We start from the raw sequence: 23,885 nt of genomic DNA on the forward strand, positions 1-23,885 counted from the left end.
AACGCTTGTAGATTATGGAGTAATGCCTGAACTTCAAGTTAATCTCTCTAGACTCCTCTACCATGCTCGACAGGTATTGTTTTACAATTCCAAAATTTATCGTTCTTACCTAGTAATGTATTCTTATTTATTATTCTGTTCATGTTTTTCCAGGAATCCATGATCCCGAAACCGTTATAGGATTATGATTATATCAGATATGTCATATATAATTCATATCAGAGCTCTTTCCGAGCTTGCTTTTTAAAGCCTTCAATTGCCACATCAGCTTCATTTACTAGATACTGAAATAGATTCCCCTAGGGTTAGTCTTTTCTCATGTCAATACCAGGTGGTTTTACTACTGCCAGTTGATAGATTTAATATGATTTTGGTTCGTAACTTCATATAAGAAGCAATAATTTTTACAAAATTGATTTTCAGTGATTCATATAAAAGCAATACAAATTCAACTAATATTTTATGTATACTTTTTTTTAATCATGGAAGTATATTTTTAAAGGAGAATTTTTATTTTTTGTTATGTATGCACAAAAATATGGATCAATGTATTTTTATTAGAGATGTAATATTGGAGACCTTTAGTAGACAAAAGACATCATGTCGAACTCCTTTTAGATATGTTGGATCCTATACAACTTAGTTTAGATGAAATTTTGGTCCAAACATCATCATAATCAAGACTTTTGGCAACGTAAGCCCAAAACATAATTACATGATTACTAAGTGGTCATATCATAATTTTGATGCAAACATTGTACTAGATCTTATTAATTGATACATGTTATATTGATCACATGAGTTGCAGATTCCATTTTTAGACAAGGATTTGGCTACGATGCTATGGGTTGCATAGAGGACTACAGTGCTACGGCTCAATATTCGAGTTTTCAAAATCCTATTAGTTCATCCGAACCATTCATCTTGTTCTCCATATTAATATGTGTTTGGAGACCAAATTTTATATATTTTGGAATTTTTTTACTATTTATTTAGATTTATTGAAAATCATTGCTTTTCAGACAAATATGGACCATAAAAAACAGTGATATTCAATAAATCTAAAAAAAATAGTAACTTTTTTTCAAAAAATGTAAAATTTGGTTTCCAAACACATATTAATATGGAGAACAAGATGAACGGTTCGGATCAACCGTTAGGATTTTGAAAACTCGAATATTGAGTCGTAGCACCGTAGCCCTCTATGCAACCCATAGCACCGTAGCCAAATCCATATAATCAATTATTCATTTAAATGTACCTAAACATAAAATATTTGAATGTTCAGAATTTGTTATTGAATATACATGGTATAATTTATGAGTGTTGCTTTTATCAGGGGGCAAATTTAGGTTACTACGTACCAGTGGTAAGCCAAATTAGCAATTTTTGTCCTTTATATTATATAAATTTTTATAAAAGTGTTCATACTTTTGAATCTCACTCATGAAATAAAATTATGCAACAATAACTTATTCATATCTACAAATCATTTTTCCATTTCGCCGTTGCTTTTTATAGCATGAGCATCGTGTACATATTTCATAAATGGAATACAAAGCGCATATATATAAAACACAACTTGATAATTATTCTAAGAGAAAAGGTATCATCCCTCGATCTCCAGTCCCCGTAAAATCCCCGCCTACCATTTTTACGCGGTTTCAAACCGTCGAACTCTAACTTCCAGACCTTCCTTTTTTATAAACTTTAATCGTTCGAAATAAGTTTCCCGATTTGTCTTCCCGTTCTCCCTCCTATCAAATTTCTCGATCTTTCTCCCTGTCATTAATTCATCTCTTCTCCAAGTCCTTTTTCTCAAATCTCTCCGTTCGCGAGCTTCGACGACCGTGCCGGACCTCTTCCGACCTTCGACAAAATCTATGGCCGTGCCGGACCTTCTCTGACAAAATCTGGATCGCCAGCTGCAATGGATCAAAATCGATTTAGAACTGCTTCCACGACCTTCTAGACAGTATCATCGCTGACGTAGCGTCGGAGTTCCACCGGATCGCTCGTATGGGTTTGAATTGGAATCTCGAGGCAGAGGAGGAGTTAGAAAGACAAGTTTCGTTGCTTCTCTTGCAGTGAAGTTTGCAAACAGCGGCATCCTACCCGGATGATGTCTACTGACCCGTCACACTCTCTCAGTGACTCCTTTGCTCAGGTTAGTGCGCAATTTTCGCTTTGGCACTTCGTCAAATAGTTTCTGTGCATGACTTGATTTGTGATGATATCATTGTTTGTTGTTTAGGATTTGATAGGTGGGCTGTCAAGTCCATGGATTCCATCTCTCTTGAGATCAAAGAGCCTGTTTTACTTTTCTCTTCTGACATTAATTTGAGATTAATCTGATTTATCCATGCTAGCGAGTGTGCTCTCTCAATTTACTAAAAATAATTTTGCTACAGATTGGTAATTTGGTAAACTGATCTTGCTTTGATGTCAGTTGATTTCGATTTTAGTTTACCAATTAGTCTAGTAAACATGCTGTGAGACTTTTACAGTTTATACATGTTTACTAGTCAGAAAACTTGATATTCTAAACATGAAATGCCTATACAAGTGTGATTATTCTTAATTGAACTTCACAACACAAGTCGACGGAACAGAGAGCGCAATAAAAAGTTTCAGGGCATTTGCTTAAGTTATTGATAACTTAGTGAATTTCTTTAGATTTCTTTCTTAAAAGTGTGACATATGGTAATCAAAATCTGGTACCATGCTCTTCATTCTTTAATTCAACTCTAAAAAGCACTATACAATTCTTTGAATTTTCAGTGATTAGAGTACCAGGCATTGGGAACACTATATCATTCTGGTATCACAATTGGGGGAGGGGTATTTTGAAAAATCAATACAATGTGTTGTTCTCGTTCGCAACAGATGCTGACATTACCTTAGCACAAGTAATGGCGTATCAGGATATAAGCCTACTGTTCAGACAAGCATTGTCACAACAGGCATCACAACAGCTTAGCGGACTTTTAAATGATATCCAATCAGACCCGATAACACTGACAACTAGACCCGATAATGCAGCATGGAGATGGGAAGCAACGGGTGAATTCACAGTTAGATCGGCATATTTCGCAAGCAAAAATACTCTTACAACACACTATGACACTCGCAGGATATGGAAGTTAAAGGTGCCGCCAAGAATGCGGGTCTTTGCATGGCTGATGGTACTAAATAAAATCCTAACGGTTGACAACTTAATGAGACGTGGATGGAGCATGGTGAATAGATGTGTTTTATGCAAGAACAGTTCAGAATCGGTACTGCACTTATTTGAACAGTGTCAAGTATCAGTTCAGGTATACACCCAGGCAGCGCAAGCCGTCCACATGGTAATTCCAATTACAGGGGCAATTAGGGAAATAATTGAAAATAATTACAATGCAAAGACGAGAGCCATCCTGCTGATAGCACATTTTGTTATATGGCCTGAGAGATGCACGAGAATATTTAGAGACATATCAAAGCAAAAGGAACAACTGGTACATGAAATAGTCACTGAGTAACATCTATTGCCGACGTAGATGCACAATGCCGTTTGCAGTTTCAATCTTTTCACCTTTTCTTTACAGATTCAGCTTTTAATAATTTTTCTTTGCATTTTTACTTCTATTGTTAGGCTTTCTTTGCATTTTTAATTCTGTTGTTAGGTTTAATTAGCTAGTTATTTTACCTCCATTTTATTCCTGATTCAATTCTCCATTGAGTTTTGTTTTTGCTTTCTGCAGTTACATAACTTATGTAACCGTACTCTTATCAATATATAAATAGGGACTTGATTCCTATTTTTCATCCAAAAAAAAGTTTGATATAGTCTTGAAATTCACTTCAATTATATTTTACAAATCTAAATGCATAATCTTATACTAGAATATCGGAACACCAATTTCTGTTATGAACTGTCCAAAAATTAAAATTTAAAATTTGTTTACTGATTTACCGTATTTAACGAAATTGTCTACATAGTTATGTAATTTACAGAATTCAAAACAATTGAATGTCGCATCTAGATGCAAATTTAAAAAAAATAAAATTTGAAAATAAAATAAAATCTTGAAAAAAATTATAATTGAATTTTTTTACCGGTTTATAGTATTCAATGAAACTGTCTACAGAGTTATGTGATAAGATTTATAGAATTCAAAATAATTGAAAGTAGCGTCTAGATGCAAATTTTTTTTACCGGTTTACAGTATTCAACGAAATTGTCTACATATTTATATCATCAGGTTTAAAGAATTCAAAACAATTGAAAGTATCATTTAGATGCAAATTTTAAAAAATAAATTAAAATTTTGAAAAAAATAAAATTTGAATTTTATTTTTATCAGTTTACAGGATTAAACGAAACTATTTACAGAGTTATGTGATAAGGTTTACAGAATTAAAAAAAATTTGAATTCTTTTTTACATTTTAAAAAAAATAAAGTTTGAAAAATAAAATAAAATATTGAAAAAATTTAAAAATAATTTTTTTTTACCGGTTTATAGGATTAAATGAAACTATTTACAGAGTTATGTAGTAATGTTTACATAATTCAAAATAATTAAAAGTAGTATCTACAATGAGACAAAAAAATTTTGAAGAAAAATTTTGAAAAAAAATTCCGAATAAAAATTTCGAAAATAAATTTTGGAAAATAAAAATTCCGAAAATAAAGTTTTTAAAAAAAATTGAAAAAAAAAATCGAATATTTTTTACATATTTCTGTTTACAAAGTTTTAAATTTAAGTTTTGAAAAGTTGTTAGAGATATTCTAAATGTGGTCTTGGTCAAAGGTCTAGAAGTGGTCCCAGTCAAAGTAGTTAAAGTGGTAGTTAAAGTAGAAGTTATTGGGGACCACACAGAATTGAAAGTTTTATGTTAACAGGATTTGTTGAATTAGTTTACATAATTTAGTATTGATATTTACAGGATTTATTACTGATGTTTACAGAATTGAAAGTTTTATGTTTACATGATATGTTGAATTAGTTTATAGGATTTAGTATCGATGTTTACAGAATTAGTTGAATTAGTTTACATGATTTAGTATTGATGTTTACAGTATTGATGTTTACAGAATTGAAAGTTTTATGTTGACAGGATTTGTTGAATTAGTTTACAGGATTTAGTATTGATGTTTACATAATTAGTTGGAAAAAAAAATTTGAAAAAAAAATTCGAATTCTTTTTTACATTTTTAAAAAATAAAATTTGAAAAATAAAATAAAATATTGAAAAATTTTAAAAATTGAATTTTTTTTTACTGGTTTATAGGATTAAACGAAACTATTTACAGAGTTATGTAGTAAGGTTTACAGAATTCAAAATAATTAAAAATACTATCTAGAAGGAGAAAAAAATTTTGAAGAAAAATAAAAAAAAAAATTTTGAAAAAAGTTTTGAAAAAAAAATTTGAAAAAAAATTTTGAATAAAAATTTCGAAAATAAATTTTGGAAAATAAAAATTTCGAAAATAAAGTTTTGAAAATAAAAATTTGATAAAAAATTTGAAAAAAAAAACTCGAATATTTTTTACATATTTCTGTTTACAAAGTTTTAATGTAGTAATAGTTAGTTTTTAGTTTTAAAAAGCTGTTAGAGATCTTCTAGATGTGGTCCTAGTCAAAGGTCTACAAGTGGTCCCAGTCAAAGTGGTTAAAGTGGTGGTTAAAGTGGAAGTTATTGGGGACCACACATATTTGAAAGTTTTATGTTCACAGGATTTGTTGAATTAGTTTACAGGATTTAGTATTGATGTTTACAGGATTTGGTATTGATGTTTACAGAATTAGTCCGGGGATTTTTGGGGAACTGGAGTTGGGGGACTGTTAGCTGCTTCCTTATTCTAATGCGCATTTGAGAAATTTTCAAAGCAACTTTTTGAAAAAAATTTCCATTATCTCATAATTACATATTGAATTCCGAAAATTTGTGATCAGGCAGTGGCTTGAATTTTTATTGAAATGAAAAGCTAGGCTAATTATTTTACCGAGCATATGATTGTGAGTAATTGTTTACTTAAAATTCAACTCATGTTCAAAAGAAATTTTTACTACAATTAAAAAAAAATTAAAAAATTGAAAAAAAAAATAATATATAAGAATGGAATGATCAGTGCCATATTTCATAATTACAACACTTGCCAAGTATATATATTTGATTCGTCATATGTAAATGAAGTACTATCATTGTAATTTCAAATTTACATTAAGTAGATACCAGCAAGCGAAAGCAAAGCAACTTCCTACTAGTAACAAAGTACCGCGTAAATGATTTTCACTGGACACAGATTTATGCACTGGTTCTTGGTGTTCTCTGATAATAGCATGCCAATAAAATACTTTGCCTTTGTATAGGGTTACAAGAAATGTCCTTCGAAGACAACCTTGAGTGCCTAAAATTCTCATGTTTCCCGGCAGACTGCAAAGCGTAATAATTGCATCCTAGGAAAAATACATTATGCAATGTGAAGGTGGTATAGAGCACTGGTAATTAATATGCAAATAAATATGTAGTAGGATACACACACACATACATTCTAAAAAACAACTTGTGAATTACATAAACTTCATTAAGACACTTCATTGAAATTTAAAAATATTTTAATATGTTAGACATATTAACACTCTAATTACTTCAGAATTATCAAATGACAGAGGTCGTCATATCTTCAGTACTTTTTTTTTTTTTAAATACTTCAATTTCTTATGAAGTAATAAAAGGAACATCCTCACTTTTAGTACGAATTGCTTATGTTTACTTTTTTTTTAATATAAATATGTGGATTTTTTACATCATATATACAACCGTTATGTAGATTGCATATGTTAGAAGTACTCAATTCAAAGAATCAGTTTAATTCATAGGACTAATAATAAAAATCAGCATATCAATTAACTTGGTAATTAAAACGCTTATCAAAATTATAATTTATATGGTTTTTGGTTCCTCTGTTTTGTAAGATGGGTTCCATATGAGGAGAATCATGGAATTTGCTCATGAAATAGTAATTAGAAAATTACCTGAAAATAAGAGCAAGAATATATATCGAAATGGGGACTATATTCAGGAAAATAACAGAAAACGAAGAGGTGGTATCGTGGAGGCCATCGTAATATATATAAGCCCATCGGAATTGCACATCTGCACAAAAGGAACGATGAAATTTCGAATCAAGCATGATAAAACCAATAACAAGTAATAAAGAGGGTAAAAGAGGGAAATGACCTTTCTCTCCAGTCTCCATGATCATCTTATAATGAATCTCTCCATGAATACATGTTAATGACCTTGAATCAATTTCCTCCAAAATCTCAAACAAATTTAGTTAAGTTGATCGGAATATTTTCTAACGTAATTAGCAAGGAAAAATAGCGAATAGATTGTTTCGCAGAACAAATTACAATATGGTACTACATATGCTATAACTGAATAGGCGAGAGAGAATTATACAAGAAATTGCTAGCTTGTTTTTGTCAGCTCATAAATTTTATATGGTATTTATATTTGACCAGAAATTAATAGTGTATGATCTTCCTAACCCATTGCCTAGACAGCATGCATGATTTTGTAGCACTGCAAGCTAATTATATGCTTATATTGTTATAATAGCGTGCTAACTATTATCCAAAGTATTTACATATCCCACGTATTACTTTGTGATATTAAATACATGATGTACGAATACTATATATATATATATATATATATATATAGATAGATAGATAGATAGAGAGAGAGAGAGAGAGAGAGAGAGACATTTACCATATATATATACACACACACACATACACTAATCACCTGCATGTGCTTATAATTCAACCTTGTAGGTGTGGTTAATTTCTCCTTAATCCTCCTGAAGCATAAGATTTTTTGTAAACTTACAAAAAAATTACAAATTTCCAAATTTAATTATAGTTGGCAAAATTAAACTACTAGTTAAACTGCTAAACTGCTTATCATTTAACTTGTTTCAAAAATGTATATCTGCTATGTCATTTCCGTTTAGCACAAAAATATAATGCAGAATTTATGTATCATTAATATGAATTTTGTAACAAATATGTAAAAATATAAATAATTATACATATATATTTTTTGTTTCAGAACAAGTCTGAAAATAATTAATTAATAAGAAAGTCAGAGTATAAATTGCTGTCTTTATTTACTTGTATGATATATCCTGATACTTGTTAAATATTTTGATTTCTGAACCTTTTTAATGGTAGAAATTGTATTTAAATTATTTATTTTTCAGAGATAATAGTATCTTTAATTACACAACATAATATAAAATAATGAACCGAACGGAAAAAATAATTTATCTCAAACATAACTTCAATTTTAAAAGTATATTAATTATAAGAAGTCAGCAGTTTTGGTTTGGATTAAATATTAATTGATGGTGAAAAAATTTTAGTTGATAGTCATTCCATATGTAACTAATATAGATTATATGATAATTTAGATGTACTATAAAAGACAGGCATTTTTTGCGAGGATAAAAAGTGACTTTTCACGACGGAGTACCGTCATAAACGTGTTTTTTCTATTTGCGACGGTACTTTTTGCGACGGAGTCCCATCATAAATGCGTTTTTTCTCTCGTGAAAAGTGCCTACTTTATTGTTATAATTTGTTAAGATTGTGGTCATACAAATCGAGCCATGCTAAAATAGTACAAGTACATATGAATAACGTGTAACTCTTTCCATCAAATATACAAAATAAACCAAAAATCACATAAGTGTGAAGTATTTTAGGGAGTATACTATTTTGTACACCGTTTCATATATACTACTTTTGTTTTACTAGGTTATGAGATTGAACCAAAGCTTAAATAAATGAAGATTGCCAATTAATAATTGGTAAATGAATAATCAATAATTCATTGAGACATAAGCAAAGTTAGTAATTTAAACAAATTTATGTATAATTAATCCACTCCAGCACACACTCCTCTTTCCTTAGTAACAAAACTTTTAACGTATCTCAAGAGTATAGCACTCATGTAGATATATATAACTTTCAAACTCGTCCTAGAACTACCCATGTCAGCAATTGCGCCCCTCCTCATGTCATGTTTGATATTATAATTGACCCAATTGTCTCCCTAATTGGGTCGAGCACAGCAGATAGAACAGCAAATTGTTGCACTGCTTCATTTCATTGTGGTGCAATAAAGCTTGGATACTGCAAGTGAGGTGATGCACCTTCATGTGATTGTGGTAGTGCTACCGGAGGAGCTTCTATTCCAATTCGAACTAATCGGCCAGGGCCTTCTCTCAGCTTCTGTAGTTGTTGTCCCTACAAAAGGAACCCTCAATTTATAATTAATCCCATATTTCTTATGTAATAAAAATAATCTCATAGTAATAGAATTTTTTTTCCTCACCACGTACTGGATCTATATATATAGTTTGTTTCCCATTTGATAAATTAAGTAGTTGTCACTTTCTTATCTAATAGATCAAAAACAATGTGATACAAAAGAAAAAAAATCATTATTTTTACACTGACTAGTATAAATGACGTTTAACCAAACTCACACTTATTAGTAATTATGATTTTTTGAAGAAAAAAAAGAAGAAGAGCTAAGCTAACTAATATGAGCAGTTCACACACATTTTGAATTTAGCTGCAGTAAGTACATATATATACCTGCGTGTTACGTGAGATATTAAGCTTCGACAGCAACTACTTCTGAAATATGAACAAGGAAAAAACTTGTTAAACTGAAATATGTTGATTTAAAGGGATCAAGTATGATAAAACCAATAGCAGAAAGTAATAAAGTAATTAATTAAAAGAGGGAAATGACCTGAAGTTTTACTTAATTAATATAAACTTTGGGAAAAAAAATGTGTTTTTTTTTTTTGTGGGAAAAAAATAAATACATGTTAATTACCTTGCATCAATTTCCTCCAAAATCTCAAAAAAATTTAATTAGGTTGATTGGAGTATTTAATTCATAACATAATTACCAAGGAAAAATAGCAAATAGGTTGTTTCGCATAACAAATTACAATATGGTACTAGAGATGATATAACTCAATAGGAGAGAGAGAGAATATATTATAATTTCATACAAGAAATTGCTAACTTGTTTTTGTCAGCTCATAAATTATATATACATGTTATTTATATTTGATCAGAAATGAATAGTGTATGATCTTTCTAACCCACCACTTAGACAGAACATGATTTTGTAACACTGCAAGCTAATTATATGCTTAATTATATCGTTATAATAGCGTGCATGCTAACTATCACCCAAAGTATATATTTACATGACCCACCTATTTACTTTTTTTTTATATTAAATTAATACATGATGTACGAATACCATATATACTAATCACCTGCATGTGCTTAATTATAATCCAAGTTTGTAGGTGTGGTTAATTTCTCCTTAATCCTGAAGCATAAGATTTTTGTAAGCTTACAAAAACATTACTCACTATAATTAATTAATCAAGAAGGGAAATTTTGTTTTATCTTTTTAAAGTAAGTCTCTCAGCAATAATTAATGCATTGTTTTACCGATTTTGTTGTTGTCAATATTGACATCTATAATTACACAATGTACTATTTTGCACGGACTAGTTTGATCATAGTATATACTGAAAATTCTTGATTATTAGAAAAATAAACAAATGAATAAATAAATAAAGATAGACATATACTAAACAGCAATTAAGAAAGAAATAAAGAAATTAAAGAGGTCCAACTTCCAAGTAGACTTAATTATCCAGCTTGGGGCTGTTTGACCATTTCTCGCTGTGTTAATGAAAAGGACCAATGATGAAGACGAAGATGGATATCCCATTTCAAATAGTGGAACGCTTCGCGCCAATTTTCAGAGTGTAGAGCATTGACCATTTTTTTTTTTTTTTGGATCAGCATGTTTGAATTTTTTTTCTTTGATAAATTTTTAGAAAGATGAAGATATATATCGTTATCCTAATTTCGTGACATTATCAAAGATTATGTAACCTATTGTTAGACGATGTTGATAAAAAACACTTAATACTAACTATATACGCATTCAAATGAAATAATATATAAAATAAAAGCAAGAAACATGCAACCAATTAAACACAACATAATAAAAGTAAAATATAAAACAAGAAACATCCAAAACAATGATAACATAATAAACTACAAAATACTAATAGTTTGAAATAAAATAAACAAGATCAAACAGAAAATAAGCATCTAAATTACAGGTACTAAAATGGCATTATATCTGCGTCACTGGCGTCGGATCGAGCAACTTATACTGTGCTGCATGATCAAACTTGTGGCTCTGAGATCCGCTTGCCTCATGATCATGGGCAAAAACTGCTTACTACAATGGAGGCTTACGATCTAGATGTAAAAGAGACATGATCCGACACGGTTACATTACGGTAATATTCATGCATGTGTACGTACATAGGTCGTGTGTCATCTCGCATGTCGCATATATTCTCATGTGTAATTGTTGTTAATAAAAAAAATCAGTGTTCTAAATAGCTAGCTAGTAAACAAGAATTTTTTCGTTCAAGGAAATAATCTAAATACTAGTAGTATCGTTATAGCGGCGTATTACTTTTATTATAGTGCTTTTGGACTTTAAAGTCTATAGCGTTATTAGTCATTTTTGATGTAATGACAGAGCTATAACATTTTTTTAGTCTTTCCGTGATGACGCGATAATTGTTATTTAGAATCTTGAAAAAAAATTATATAACATACAAATAAGTATGATCATGACACGCACACAATAAAGTATATATAATTTATTGTGTAGAACCGGTAGAATCAAATATTATTATTATTATTATTTCAAATAACATTTATATTATTATTATTATTTCAAATAATAATTAAATTACGAATATTTTTACACATAAATAATTTATTTTACAATATTATTTATTTCTTAATACCATTTTTTCAAATTCAACATTTGTTAGTTCCTTAACAAACTTGCAATAACATGACCAACATACTATGACCATTTTGTATCGTGATTATTCTGTGATTTTGATTACATCACTACATAACATAACATGTGAAAAATTAACTTAATTACAAAACAACATATAATTCAAGTGAGACACAACACAACACAAATTTAAATTACTAGTAATGATTGAAAAGAAAAAAAAATTGCGTTCACGACAAAGTATATATAGTTAGCCCAGAAGTCGCTCCAATTAAGCTCTCGTTTCGGAGTGTTGATATATTTATCAAGAGGATGGTTCAAATGCACCCAAATTTTTTGTGCACCCAAATGCACCCTATTCTTTTTCTCTGTTTTCAAAGTCCGAATAGTCAATCCGAACCGTTAGATGCAATCTATATATTAAGATGTGCTTGGAGACCAAATTTTATATTTTTTGGAATTTTTTTACTATTTATTAAGCCACTTTGAAAATCGCTGATTCAATGGTCCAGAAAATATAAAATCAGCGATTTTCAAAGTGACTTAATAAATAGTAAACAAATTTCAAAAAAATGTAAAATTTGGTCTCCAAGCACATCTTAATATATAGATCACATCTAACGGTTCGGATTGACTAATCAGACTTTAAAAACAGAGAAAAAAGATTTAAAATACAGGATGCATAAAAATTTGGGTGCATTTGAACCCTCCTCATTTATCAATGGCATGAAATATATTTGAAATTTCATTCAAACCATTAATTTCATCAGATTTCGAAAAACACGTGGACCACAAACTTTATTTGCTGGTCGGCCTAATATGGCCCGCTGGTAAACTAAATTAGCGGGCCGAAGCCGCCACCACTTGGTAAGAGCCAGCGAGTTCACTTTTTTGTCGGACATTTAGATGGTATGGATGAAATTTCGATTTCTTTATTTTTTATAGATAAACAATTCGATAAATAAAGTATCAAATTATGAAGAAGAATAAAATAATAAGTTTATAGTGCATGAAATATGAAGGGACACTACAACAAAGTAGACACTTTTTGTGAGAAAAAAAGCGTATTTATGATGGTCGTCCGTCGCAAAAAGAAAAAAACTGAACAATGAGAGTAGTCCGTCGCAAAAAATCACTTTTTTATCCTCGCGAAAAGTGTCTCATTCTTGTTGTGGGATATATTATACATTCAACTTATAATAAATTATATGGTAATTTTGATTAATATTTTTATAATACTAATCAAATTAAGAAAAATAAAACATAAGAATTGTTGGGATATGGTGCACGCTAAAAGGTACATTTTATAGATTTACTAGATGCCACACGCGATCTTACTGTAGATAAGCAATCAATCAAACACAGTTTATAAATCATGCCATGATCAAATTAAGAAAAATAAAACAAAAGATATAATCTCTATTAGAGTAGCCTAACTGCAAGTTGGTCTATGCTATATATTCATATCTTCTTTTTCAAAGTGCAAACAGTTTATTCAAACTGCTTAACATGATTTTCATATGAAAAAATACTACAAAATCAAATTTTATATTTTTTACAATTTATTTTACTTTTTTTTTAAAGATAGTAGAAGATACCTACTTCCGAATAGTAAAAGAAGATTCTAAAAAAATATATAATTTGATCTTCGAGTACATTTTTATATAGAGATCATGTTGAGATACTCGGTCGACTGTTTGGATTTTAAAAACGAAGATATGAATTTATAGCACCGGATTATTATAGAATCTTTTTCCATTATTTATATATTACACATATTAACAATTTTGAGAGTTGTTTAAATTTCTACTAAACAATTTGAAGTTTATCTCCTAGGCGTTTTTACAATTTTTAAATGGATGATCAAACAAATTTTAATTTAGATGAAAATCAACATAAAAGACAATTAAATAAGTAAAGAACACACTTGGACAAGTTTAGTTTTTTCTCGGATCGATGCAAATGACATTTCATGGGACACCTTTGAAATTGGGAAAATACCACTCTAAACTTTGAAATTGTGAAAATGTCATCCTAAACTTAATTAAATTGTAATTTTGCCATTTATAATGTATTAATCTTGTTAAAATAAATAAATAATAATAATGTCTAAAATATCCTTATCAGAAAAACACAAACCTAGCCTTAGAACCCTTACTTCTGTGCTTCTCTCCAAAATCACGAACCAGTATTGCGCCTCAATCGCCTCCTCAATCCCCTCCTACTTCCGCCAGGAGCCACTCCGCCTCAATCCCCTCCTACTTCCACCAGCAGCCACTCTGCCACTTCCGCCTCAGCAGTCACTCCGCCACTTTGTCTCAGAACCCTAAACAGCAGCCTCAGCAGATTCAATGGCCTCCTAAATCTAGTACTGTAAAGATTCTTCCTTCTTGCTTGTACTCCTTTGGTACATGTTCGGCGCAGAAATTTAGCCCTCCTTAACGCTCCTTAAAGCTTAATCTCTCCGAACAAAATTGCCTTAGTTGAGATTATTTACTTAACTAAGGAAGCATTTTCTTCTCCTTAACAATTTGGTCTCCTTTCACGCCTCCTTAGAACCAAATTCTGAAATTTCAGACAAATTTGCCCTCAAAAGCTGAGGACTTAAGGAGCCCTCCTCATTCTTTTTCATTTTATATTGTCTTTCTTCTCACCTGCGCAGAACGGTTCCCTAGACGCAGGAAAGAAAAAGAGGTGCTTCTCTTTGGCGAAGATTGATGGTGATCGAGAGACTAACACTTCGATCCGGCAGCTCTATCACGCTCACAGTGAAATGCTCTCTCTATTGACACCCTAATTGTCGTCTAAGCTCTCTTCTCATTCTTCTAAGCCCTCTTCTCTCCAGACGTCAGTTTAAGGCACAATCAGGTAAATGCATCGTTCTCCCTTCGTACCTTACTTTGATTGATTGAGTGAATAATTGTTAACTTGCGATTTTTGCTCTTCAGTTACTGACTTGGTTATTGATTGAAATGAGAAAATTTGATAATGATTTGTTTAGTATACTTAATTCATGATACCAATAAACAATTGTAATGTGTTGGATCTATTTTGGGCATGCGTAGTACGTACATGATCTTGCATTCTTGTGTTTATATTTCTTACATAGAAGTTTTGAAATTTTTTTTTTTTTTTTGAGAAAAAATATGAGTCAAGCCCACATTTACATTTAATTCCATTGAATGGTAAAAGATTACAAGAGTTTTGTAAAAATATGATGAAAATGTAAATGCTCAAACAACTGAGCTTTGAAAAGTAGATGATTAAATCCTAGAAAGCAGTAAATCAGAAAAGTAAAAAATAAATAAAATAAATAGAAAAAGACATGCCAGTAGCATTGAGCCGAGAGTCATAGTTTTGCAAAAAGGCCCCTGCATTTATTTTCCTCCAAACTACTACTCACCCTATCAGTACCAGTTCGGTACCGAGTTGGTTGTGTCAGTATAGCAGCAGTTGCTGATTCCACTGTCCGTGTTGCACCTTTCCTTTGTGAGCATTACCCCTAGTGTATAGTAGCATAAAGAAGCTTTGAACTTTGGTACATAACTGAGAGGTTTGAGTTTGATTTCAACTAAAATTGTTCTTCATTTTAATTCAGGAATATATGTAAGGCCATACCCTTTATTTTTGTACTTGTTTAGGTTCAAATCAAGTCTCATCCTATCAAATTGATATTCTAGTAACATGCAAAATTATACTTTTTAGTGCATGATTAAGTTGATAGTGTGATTTCTCATAAGAAACACGTGTTGCAATCTATACTTTTTAGGCAAAATTTTACTTTTGTTTTAATCTATTTTCACTTGAAAGTGTAATCAGATGACTGGTATATATGGTACCCATCTTGGAGCATATTCTAAAGCTCTTTTTTTCATCTATTTTTGTTGTAGGATGGATGAATTTGGATTCAATGAACTAATTAATGCTTTAGATGATGACGACGAATCATGATTTTTTATGAATACTATACTTCCTAACATGACTCGTATGCGTTCAACATCATCTTCCACACAAGAACAAGATGAGAGGCCAATGTCAGGTGTTGAATACATAAATGACCTATTAAATAGAAGGCCATCGGTACCCCATGATTATCTAAGAATGAACAAAACCAAATTTCTAGCCCTTTGTGAAGTGATATTGGCTGAAGGTATTGTCAAAACTAATCAAGTAACAATAGAAGAACAAGTTGGTATGTTCTTACACATATATAGTAGGGCATGCCTCAAATATGAGAAGTGTAAGTTACAATTTTCAACGTTCTCTCGATACAGTTCACTGACCCTCAAGGAAGGTACTACCTTGCTGATTCGGGTTATGCCAACACTGGTAGTTTTCTTTGTCTGTATCGTGGCCACATTTATCATTTGGCACAATTTCAACAAACAACTGTACAAAATTGATACCAAACCCCGGAGGACCTATTTAATCATCGTCATGCACAGCTTCATTAGCAACTAGTGCTTCATAACTGATTTCTTTTTAGTTGACTTTCTTATTATTTTTTTATTGAGGACTGGTTAGTTAATTAAACTTTTATTTAAAACTATTATGTAGGTAACAAGTATAAGCTTCCGAAGTTTGTTTTGAACGAGCCGACAAATTTGGTTAGAGATTCATAAAAGGCTGGAACAATTGGGGCTGTAGTGTAAAAAGTATGTAAATTTGAATAGAGATTCATGATTATGCTGAGATGAATGTTTTTTTACAGTCATGGTTTGATCTGATTATGGCAGCTTTTGTATATCCAAACAGTCCATATCTGCATTGTTTTGAAGTTTCTTATGACAGCTTTTGCATATCCTGTTCTTGTGGTGTTAAGTGAAGGTAATTGACTAACACAAAATTGCTCAATTGCCAACTCTAGAAAGTATGAGATTGTTTTCCTTGAATTCTTTTTGTTATCTTATTTTTGTCTTGTCTGTATCGCTAACTGGTGCTGCTTTAAATAAAATTCAAGAATCGGCAATCAGGTGATGATGAAGCAATGGCATTGGATGAGACATTCTGCACTGCTCTAGTGCGTTTGAGAGTTTTTGGATTTTAATAGTTGGCAGGGATCATTTTGCAAAATTATAATATTTGTCAGGTTTTTAATATGGAGTTTGAACTGAATTTGTGTTTGTTTTAGAATTTTTTTTTGCAAAATTGTAATATTTAATGGTACACTGGAGAACTGAATTTGTGTTTGTTTGTTCATCTTTATCCAGTCTCTCCTTTCTCTCCTTTCTCTCCATGATCTTATAAAGGATATCTCCTAGGTATCTCTTGCGCTCCATGGATTCTTGTATTGAGTTCGATATTACCTTGTTTTGGTATAGTTTTCTGAAAAAATAAATTAGTGAAGTTTTACTTAATATAAACTTTCGAAAAAATAAAAATTTGTTGGAAAAAATGAATACATGTTAATTACCTTGCATCAATTTCCTCCAAAATCTCATCAAAATTAATTAGGTTGATTGGAGTATTTTCTAACATAATTAGCAAGGAAAAATAGCAAATAGATTGTTTCCCAGAACAAATTACGATATGCTACTACATATGCTATTAACTCAATAGGAGAGAGAGAATATATAATTTCATAAAAGAAATTGCTATCTTGTTTTTGTCAGCTGATAAATTATATATGTTATTTATATTTGACCAGAAATGAATAGTGCATGATCTTCCTAACCCACCGCATAGATAGAACATGATTTTGTACCACTGCAAGCTAATTATATGCTTATATCGTTATAATAGCGTGCTAACTATCATCCAAGTATATATTTACATATCCCAGCATTTTACTTTTTGATATTAAATACATGATGTATGAATACCATGCTAATCACCTACATGTGCATATAATCCAAGCATGTAGGTGTGGTTAATTTCTCTTTAATCCTGAAGCTTAACATTTTTGTAAACTTATTAAAACATTACTCACTATAATTAATTAATCAAGAATGGAAATTTTGTTTTCTCTTTTTAAAAGAAGTCTGTCTGCAATGCATTGCTTTACCGATTTTGTTGTTGTCAATATTGACATCTATAAGAGGGTTTCAATGCCTCATCTTTTTTATAACTCATCATACCTCATATTTTATATCTTCATTTTCAAAGTCCAAATTGTCGATCTGAACCGTTCAACGTAATATTTATACTAAAATATGCATGGAGATAAAATTTTATAATTTTTTGGAACTTTTTTTACTATTTTTAAGATATGTACAAAATCACTGTTTTTGAACTGTTCAAAAAACAGTAATTTTCTACCCATCTTAAAAAATAGTAAAATAATTTCAAAAATTATAAAATTTCATCCCTAATCATATTTTAGTATATATCATGTTAAACGGTTCGGATCGACAATTTAAACTTTGAAAATAAAGATATAAAATATGAGATATGATGAGATATGAAAGACATGATGCATTCAAACCTTCCTCATGTATCAATAGCATAAAATAAATTTGAAATTTCATTCAAACCATTAATTTCATCAGATTTCGAAAAACACGTGGACCACAAACTTTATTTGAGGGTCGGCCCAATATGGCCTGCTGGTAAACTAAATTAGCGGGCCAACCACTTGGTAAGCACTTCGAGTAGGTCCGATGTTCAATGGGTGATTTGGCCATCCAATTGCATCAAGAATCGTGCACTCTTATTAAAATTCGTATGAGTTTTTATCAATTTCCGTGCGCACAGATCTTAATGCTAATTGTACGGTGATAGAGCTAATTGAACCTAAAAGTAGGTCCAATGCCCATCGGACCTACTCCTATCTCCTTGGTAAGAGCCAGCGAGTTCACTTTTTTGTCGGACATTTAGATGGTATGGATGAAATTTCGATAAATAAAGTATAAAATTATGAAGAAGAATAAAATAAGAAGTTCATAGTACATGAAACATGAAGGGATATATTATCCGTACAACTTATCATAAGTTATATAGTAATTTTGATTAATATTTTTATAATACTAATCAAATTGAGAAAAATAAAACTAAAGATATAATATTAATCACCCTTAGAGTAGCCTATGGTACTTTGCAAGTTGGTCTATGCTATGGATTCATATCTTCGTTTTAAAATTTAAATAGTCGATTCAAATTACTTAACATAATTTTCTTATAAAAAAAAGTAATACGAAACCAAATTTTATACTTTTTCCATTTTTTTTTTTACTTTTTTTAAAAGATAGGTAGAAGATACCTACTTCCTAATAGTTCCGATTTAGATCAAAGGATTTTCTATTTATTAAAAAAAATAGTAAAAAGATTCTAAAAAAAATATATAATTTGATTTTCAAGTACATTTTTATATAGAGATCATGTTGAGATACTCAGTTGACTGTTTGGATTTTAAAAACGAAGATATGAATCCATAGCACCGGACCAACTTTAATTTATGTCTCTTTTTATTAATTTATTTTTCCATGAAATTTAACTCTTTTTTTTTTAAACCTTTGCAGAAGCTACAAAGTCGTGAGGGGAATCGAACTCTTGACCTTTGGGTATAACATCTCTATGACTTATTCCTAGCCAATTGTGCTACCTCCCCTTTCTCCATGAAATTTAACTCATTAGCATTATTCTTCATGGAACTTTAGTTTTCCACGTGTTACTTTATCCTCGCCAAGCAATATTTATATAGATGGATGGGTTGTAATATAGAAATGTAAATTCGTGTTGATATGCTGTGACTTGAATCATAATATGTTGTATTGTGATTAAGTCAAGTTGTTTTTGTGTCATGTTGTGTTGTTAACATAATCGCAGAGAATGATTACGACACATAATGATTATGATATGTTAGTCACGTCATTACAAATGTAATATCTAGTTATATTTGGTCACGTTTGATCACGTTAGTCATGTTTAACTATTTTTTTATTTTAAATTTTTTCAGGGAAGAAAAAAATATTCACATGACAAAAAGAAATAGTATTTTAAATTATGTTGAAAATAAACTTATGTGTAAAATGTAAATTTATTGTCCGTAATTTAAATTATTTATGTGAAATAAATAATGGTTGAAAATATTATGTTATTTTTATCAAGCATAGTCACATTTGATTATACAGGCCAATTCGTATGTTATGCTTATGCCATTGTTTCAAAAACAATAATTACACGTGAATGTGGGAATCTATGCAACATACGATACAACACAGGACCCAGACACGGGTTAACCGTATCGGATCATAAGTACCCCAAGGAGTGCGTATCCTCTGAGATATCTCAACTTTTGCGTGACCGACGTGTCCGGTGTCTATTCGGGGATGATGTTGGGGTCAGTATTATGTGTGCTTTAAGATTCGTGCAGAACGTAGTTAAACGGTTAGAATTTTCCATAAAGTCACGCAAAGTTTGAGATATCTCAGAGGATACGAATTCCACTACAAGCGATACAACACAGGACGAATCCAGGACCCAGTGTGTTATTGTTGTTTTACGTGAATTCCAATTGCTGATATATCTCATAATTTGAGATGATATGTGGAAAATCCGGACCGTTCAAATTTTGAGATGATACGTAAGTCCCAACCCGCGCCGCATTGGATCCGTAGATCGTGGTTCATGTTGAAGGAATGCACATCCTCTCCAATACCTGATAAGGAAATCTTTTACAATTACTAGATCTGAACCGTTCTTTTTAACTTGGCACGAATCTCAAAGCACAAAAATACTGCCCCCTATTGCGACCCGAATCCCAAACCGGTTGAGATTTAATCTAAGGATGATCCTCTGCAATACCGGAGAGGATACGGATTCATGTTAAGGTGGGTCTCTGAAGTCTAAACCCGAAAACGGGAATCCTCCGAATTCAAATCAATCCATTTCGTAAGTAGAGAGAAAGAGAGAAGAAAAAACGGTCAACATCACACAGAACAAGTAGGAGGGATAGAGAGGCCGATGGAGGAAGCACAGCTGTTCGACGAAATGCTGGCAGTGGTAGACTCGTGCATTGCCCGTGTAGGCTGGCGCTTGAGGCCTCACTCCAAGCGCCATCTTTCTAATGGTTTCGTCTTTTTCTTCTTTCCTATCGCATTACATCTATGGACCTTAATTTTTTAGTTGTATGGTGAGTTCCTAGCAATGCTAAGTTATAACAAGCATTTCATCAAACAGTTCATGTGCAACCCAAAGTGCGAGACATTTTGCACAACACATTACTAAATGTGCAAACAAGAAACAAGATTACTGCCTGATGGAACCAAGATTCACATTTATAATTTGAGTTTACCCTTTCCTGTACTACAATTATAAATCTTGCCTCTAAAATAATTTTTTTTGTGACATAGTTCCAATAAAAAATGAGATGATTCAAAACAAAATATTATGCCCATGGTTTCATTGAATTTAATTCTTCAAGAGGCATATGCGATTGTTCCTTTTTTGTCCTTTCAGTTTATTAGAAGATAACATAATAAGTGAAATTGCAATGGCCAATTTTGAAGAAGTTAAAACCTAAAAGTCTTCCTTATTATATATCTAAATTTCTCAGCCATATTTTGTCCATTTTATTGAATTATACAGATATTCTTGCTCTTTGCACGGGGCTAAGGTCGGTAATACTTGTAGACTATGATGGAATAATGCCTCAACTTCAAGTTAATCTCTCTAGACTCCTCTACCATGCTCGACAGGTATTCTTTTACAATTCCAAAAATTAATCTTTCTTACCCAGTAATGTATTCTTATTTATTTTATTGTTTATGTTTTTCCAGGAATCAGCGATTCTGAAACCCTTAAGGGTTATGATTATTTCAGATATGGCATATCTAATTCATGTCAGAGGTCTTTCCGAGCTTGCTTTTTCAAGCCTTCAATTGCCAGATCAGCTTCATTTACTAGATACTGAAACTGATCCCCCTAGGGTTAGTCTCTTTTCATGTCAATACCAGGTGGTTTTACCAGTACCAATTTAAATGTCAGTACTGTTCCCAGATTGTTTATTTGGATCTCTAATTATCAAATGAAGCTCTTTTAGCCTCCTTTTCGAAAATTTGACCAAAACTAAATGGATAACATATTGGTCCTCATCAGTACTTTTGAATGGTGTAAAATTTATCAAGTGATTTTTTTACCTATCTAAAACAACAGTAAAAAAAATTGACAAAATGTAAAATTTGATCTACAAGTACATTTTCATATGGAAATCATGTTGAATGGTTTCAAATCGAATATTTGGACTATGAAAACGAAAATATTGATCTATAGTACAGATCAATATGCGCTATGCTACCATAGCCTCAGCATTTTATAGTGGTACATTATGTACATTTTTTTTTTTGTAGTTGATTCCATCCAATGTAGAAGGAAACCAACTGGCAAGAGAATTGGTTCAAGTACAAAACATGATTGCACAAGTGTTTCCTGCTGGAGTAGATACTGATCTCCTACCTGTGGTACCAAGTGAAGAAACCCAAAAATTAAAATCATCAGAGAATAATGCTTTCGGTTCTCTGTGTGTTGATCTGACAGAAATTATGCAAAATGTTGAAATATCCATCCCTACTTTAAATGGGTAATTTTCATATTTCATATAACTCATTAATAGAGAAAAAATGGAAGGAGAAAAAGAGTGAGGCTATGGTACTATGCATAATCGGTATCTTTGATTTCAAAGTTCAAATAGTCGATCTGAGCCGTTAAACATGATCTCCATATGAAAATGTGTCGGCAGACTAATTTTTTACATTTTTTACTATATTTAGATATGTAGAAATCACTATTTTTGAATGGTCTAGAATTTTTCAATCAAGTGATTTTCTATCTATTTAAAAAGATAGTAAAAAGATTGTAAAAAATGTAAAATTTGATCTACAAGTACATTTTCATATGGAGCTCATGTTGAACAGTTCAGATATTGATCCATAGTACGGACCATTCTGTGCTATGATAGTACCAGCTTCACTCATGAGAACAATAGCATTTAAACTGGTATGAATCCAGTAAACAACATCTCTCTTCACATTTTCTTTTCACTTGAAGGTGGTTACTAGGATATCCTGTGACATATTTGTTTAGCAATGAGAAGCTGAAGAAGGCCACGGGTGTTGTTTCAATGCAATCTCTTCATATTTACAAGATATATGTTACCAGGTTAGATATAAAGAAAAATATTCACTCATTTTTTTTATGTTGCTGTAGAAATGATTTCTCAGAACTAAGGTTTTGATGGTATATATATATAGGAATAAAATTCAGGGAGCAAAGAGCGAAAATGAACTAATGAGGTACTGTCAAATCATATATTAGTGTGACATCTTTTTTTAGCATGTAATATCCTTAGCAAAATATTATTAGTTTCTTTTTTATTTCGGTAGTTTTTCAGTGCCATCTGGAATAAGCATGAGAGGAGAGAGAGAGCCTTGGGCAGAAGAATTTCTCGCTCGAATGAGACAGAAACTGGAGATGTCCAGTACCGTGTGGCGTTCCATTAGGATGGAAGTTGAGACCATTGTGGGGCCCCGTACTGTCGTATTTTGACCTTGCTTAGAGGAACTCTATATCAGAAACCAATAATTAAAGAAAAAAAGGAACTGGCATATGTTGCCAATGTATTGTATAGTGGAATCAGGACAGCTAGATACATTTTTCATGTTGCTTCTTTAGTGTTCTGAGATTTTAATTACTCTTATCATAGAATTAGACTGATTGTGTTGAGTGTATGCTTCGTACAACAATACTGTCTTTGATTTGAGATAAAATAGGGAAAAATAACTCGGTTTTTTCATATGATATTTTTTGGAATTCTGAAATTCTGAAATAATGAAAAGGCCTAGAGTGTGAATTCTGAAATTTTATTTTATGTTTATTGTGCTTTTTTTTTTTTTTTTGGGTTGGGATTCATAAGTCATAAAATGTGATGATGGCCATGTTTAGCCCATATTAATATTTGATCCAATTCAACCCATAAAAGCCCAATTAATTACACCAAGTTTTAGAAAATGCGGTA

General features: G+C 31.2%; 1 protein-coding gene across 2 annotated transcripts; it reads left to right on the forward strand.

The window, feature by feature from the left end:
• LOC144560883 (uncharacterized) lies at positions 1-23,666 on the forward strand. Of its 2 annotated transcripts, XM_078310326.1 has the most exons (7): positions 20,724-20,942; positions 21,461-21,570; positions 21,652-21,801; positions 22,222-22,451; positions 22,919-23,029; positions 23,122-23,163; positions 23,254-23,666. In XM_078310326.1, the coding sequence occupies exons 1-7, from the start codon at positions 20,837-20,839 to the stop codon at positions 23,414-23,416; spliced, it is 912 nt and encodes a 303-aa protein (XP_078166452.1). In that variant the 5' UTR covers positions 20,724-20,836; the 3' UTR covers positions 23,417-23,666. The 2 variants fall into 2 exon arrangements, with proteins under 2 accessions (XP_078167075.1, XP_078166452.1); XM_078310949.1 differs by lacking the exons at positions 20,724-20,942; positions 21,461-21,570 and adding an exon at positions 1-73 and having other exon boundaries at positions 23,254-23,590.
• Positions 23,667-23,885: the final 219 nt, after the last annotated feature.

This window comes from Carex rostrata, chromosome 1, assembly GCF_964058835.1.
Source record: "Carex rostrata chromosome 1, lpCarRost1.2, whole genome shotgun sequence".
Lineage (NCBI taxonomy): Eukaryota > Viridiplantae > Streptophyta > Magnoliopsida > Poales > Cyperaceae > Carex > Carex rostrata.

Excerpts from the sequence above, each read along its gene's own strand:
- LOC144560883 (XM_078310326.1), top strand. The coding sequence starts at position 20,837 with ATGGAGGAAGCACAGCTGTTCGACGAAATGCTGGCAGTGGTAGACTCG. Across the intron at positions 23,030-23,121 it reads TACAAGATATATGTTACCAG|GAATAAAATTCAGGGAGCAA; the intron begins GTTAGATATAAA and ends ATATATATATAG. Across the intron at positions 23,164-23,253 it reads AGCGAAAATGAACTAATGAG|TTTTTCAGTGCCATCTGGAA; the intron begins GTACTGTCAAAT and ends TTATTTCGGTAG.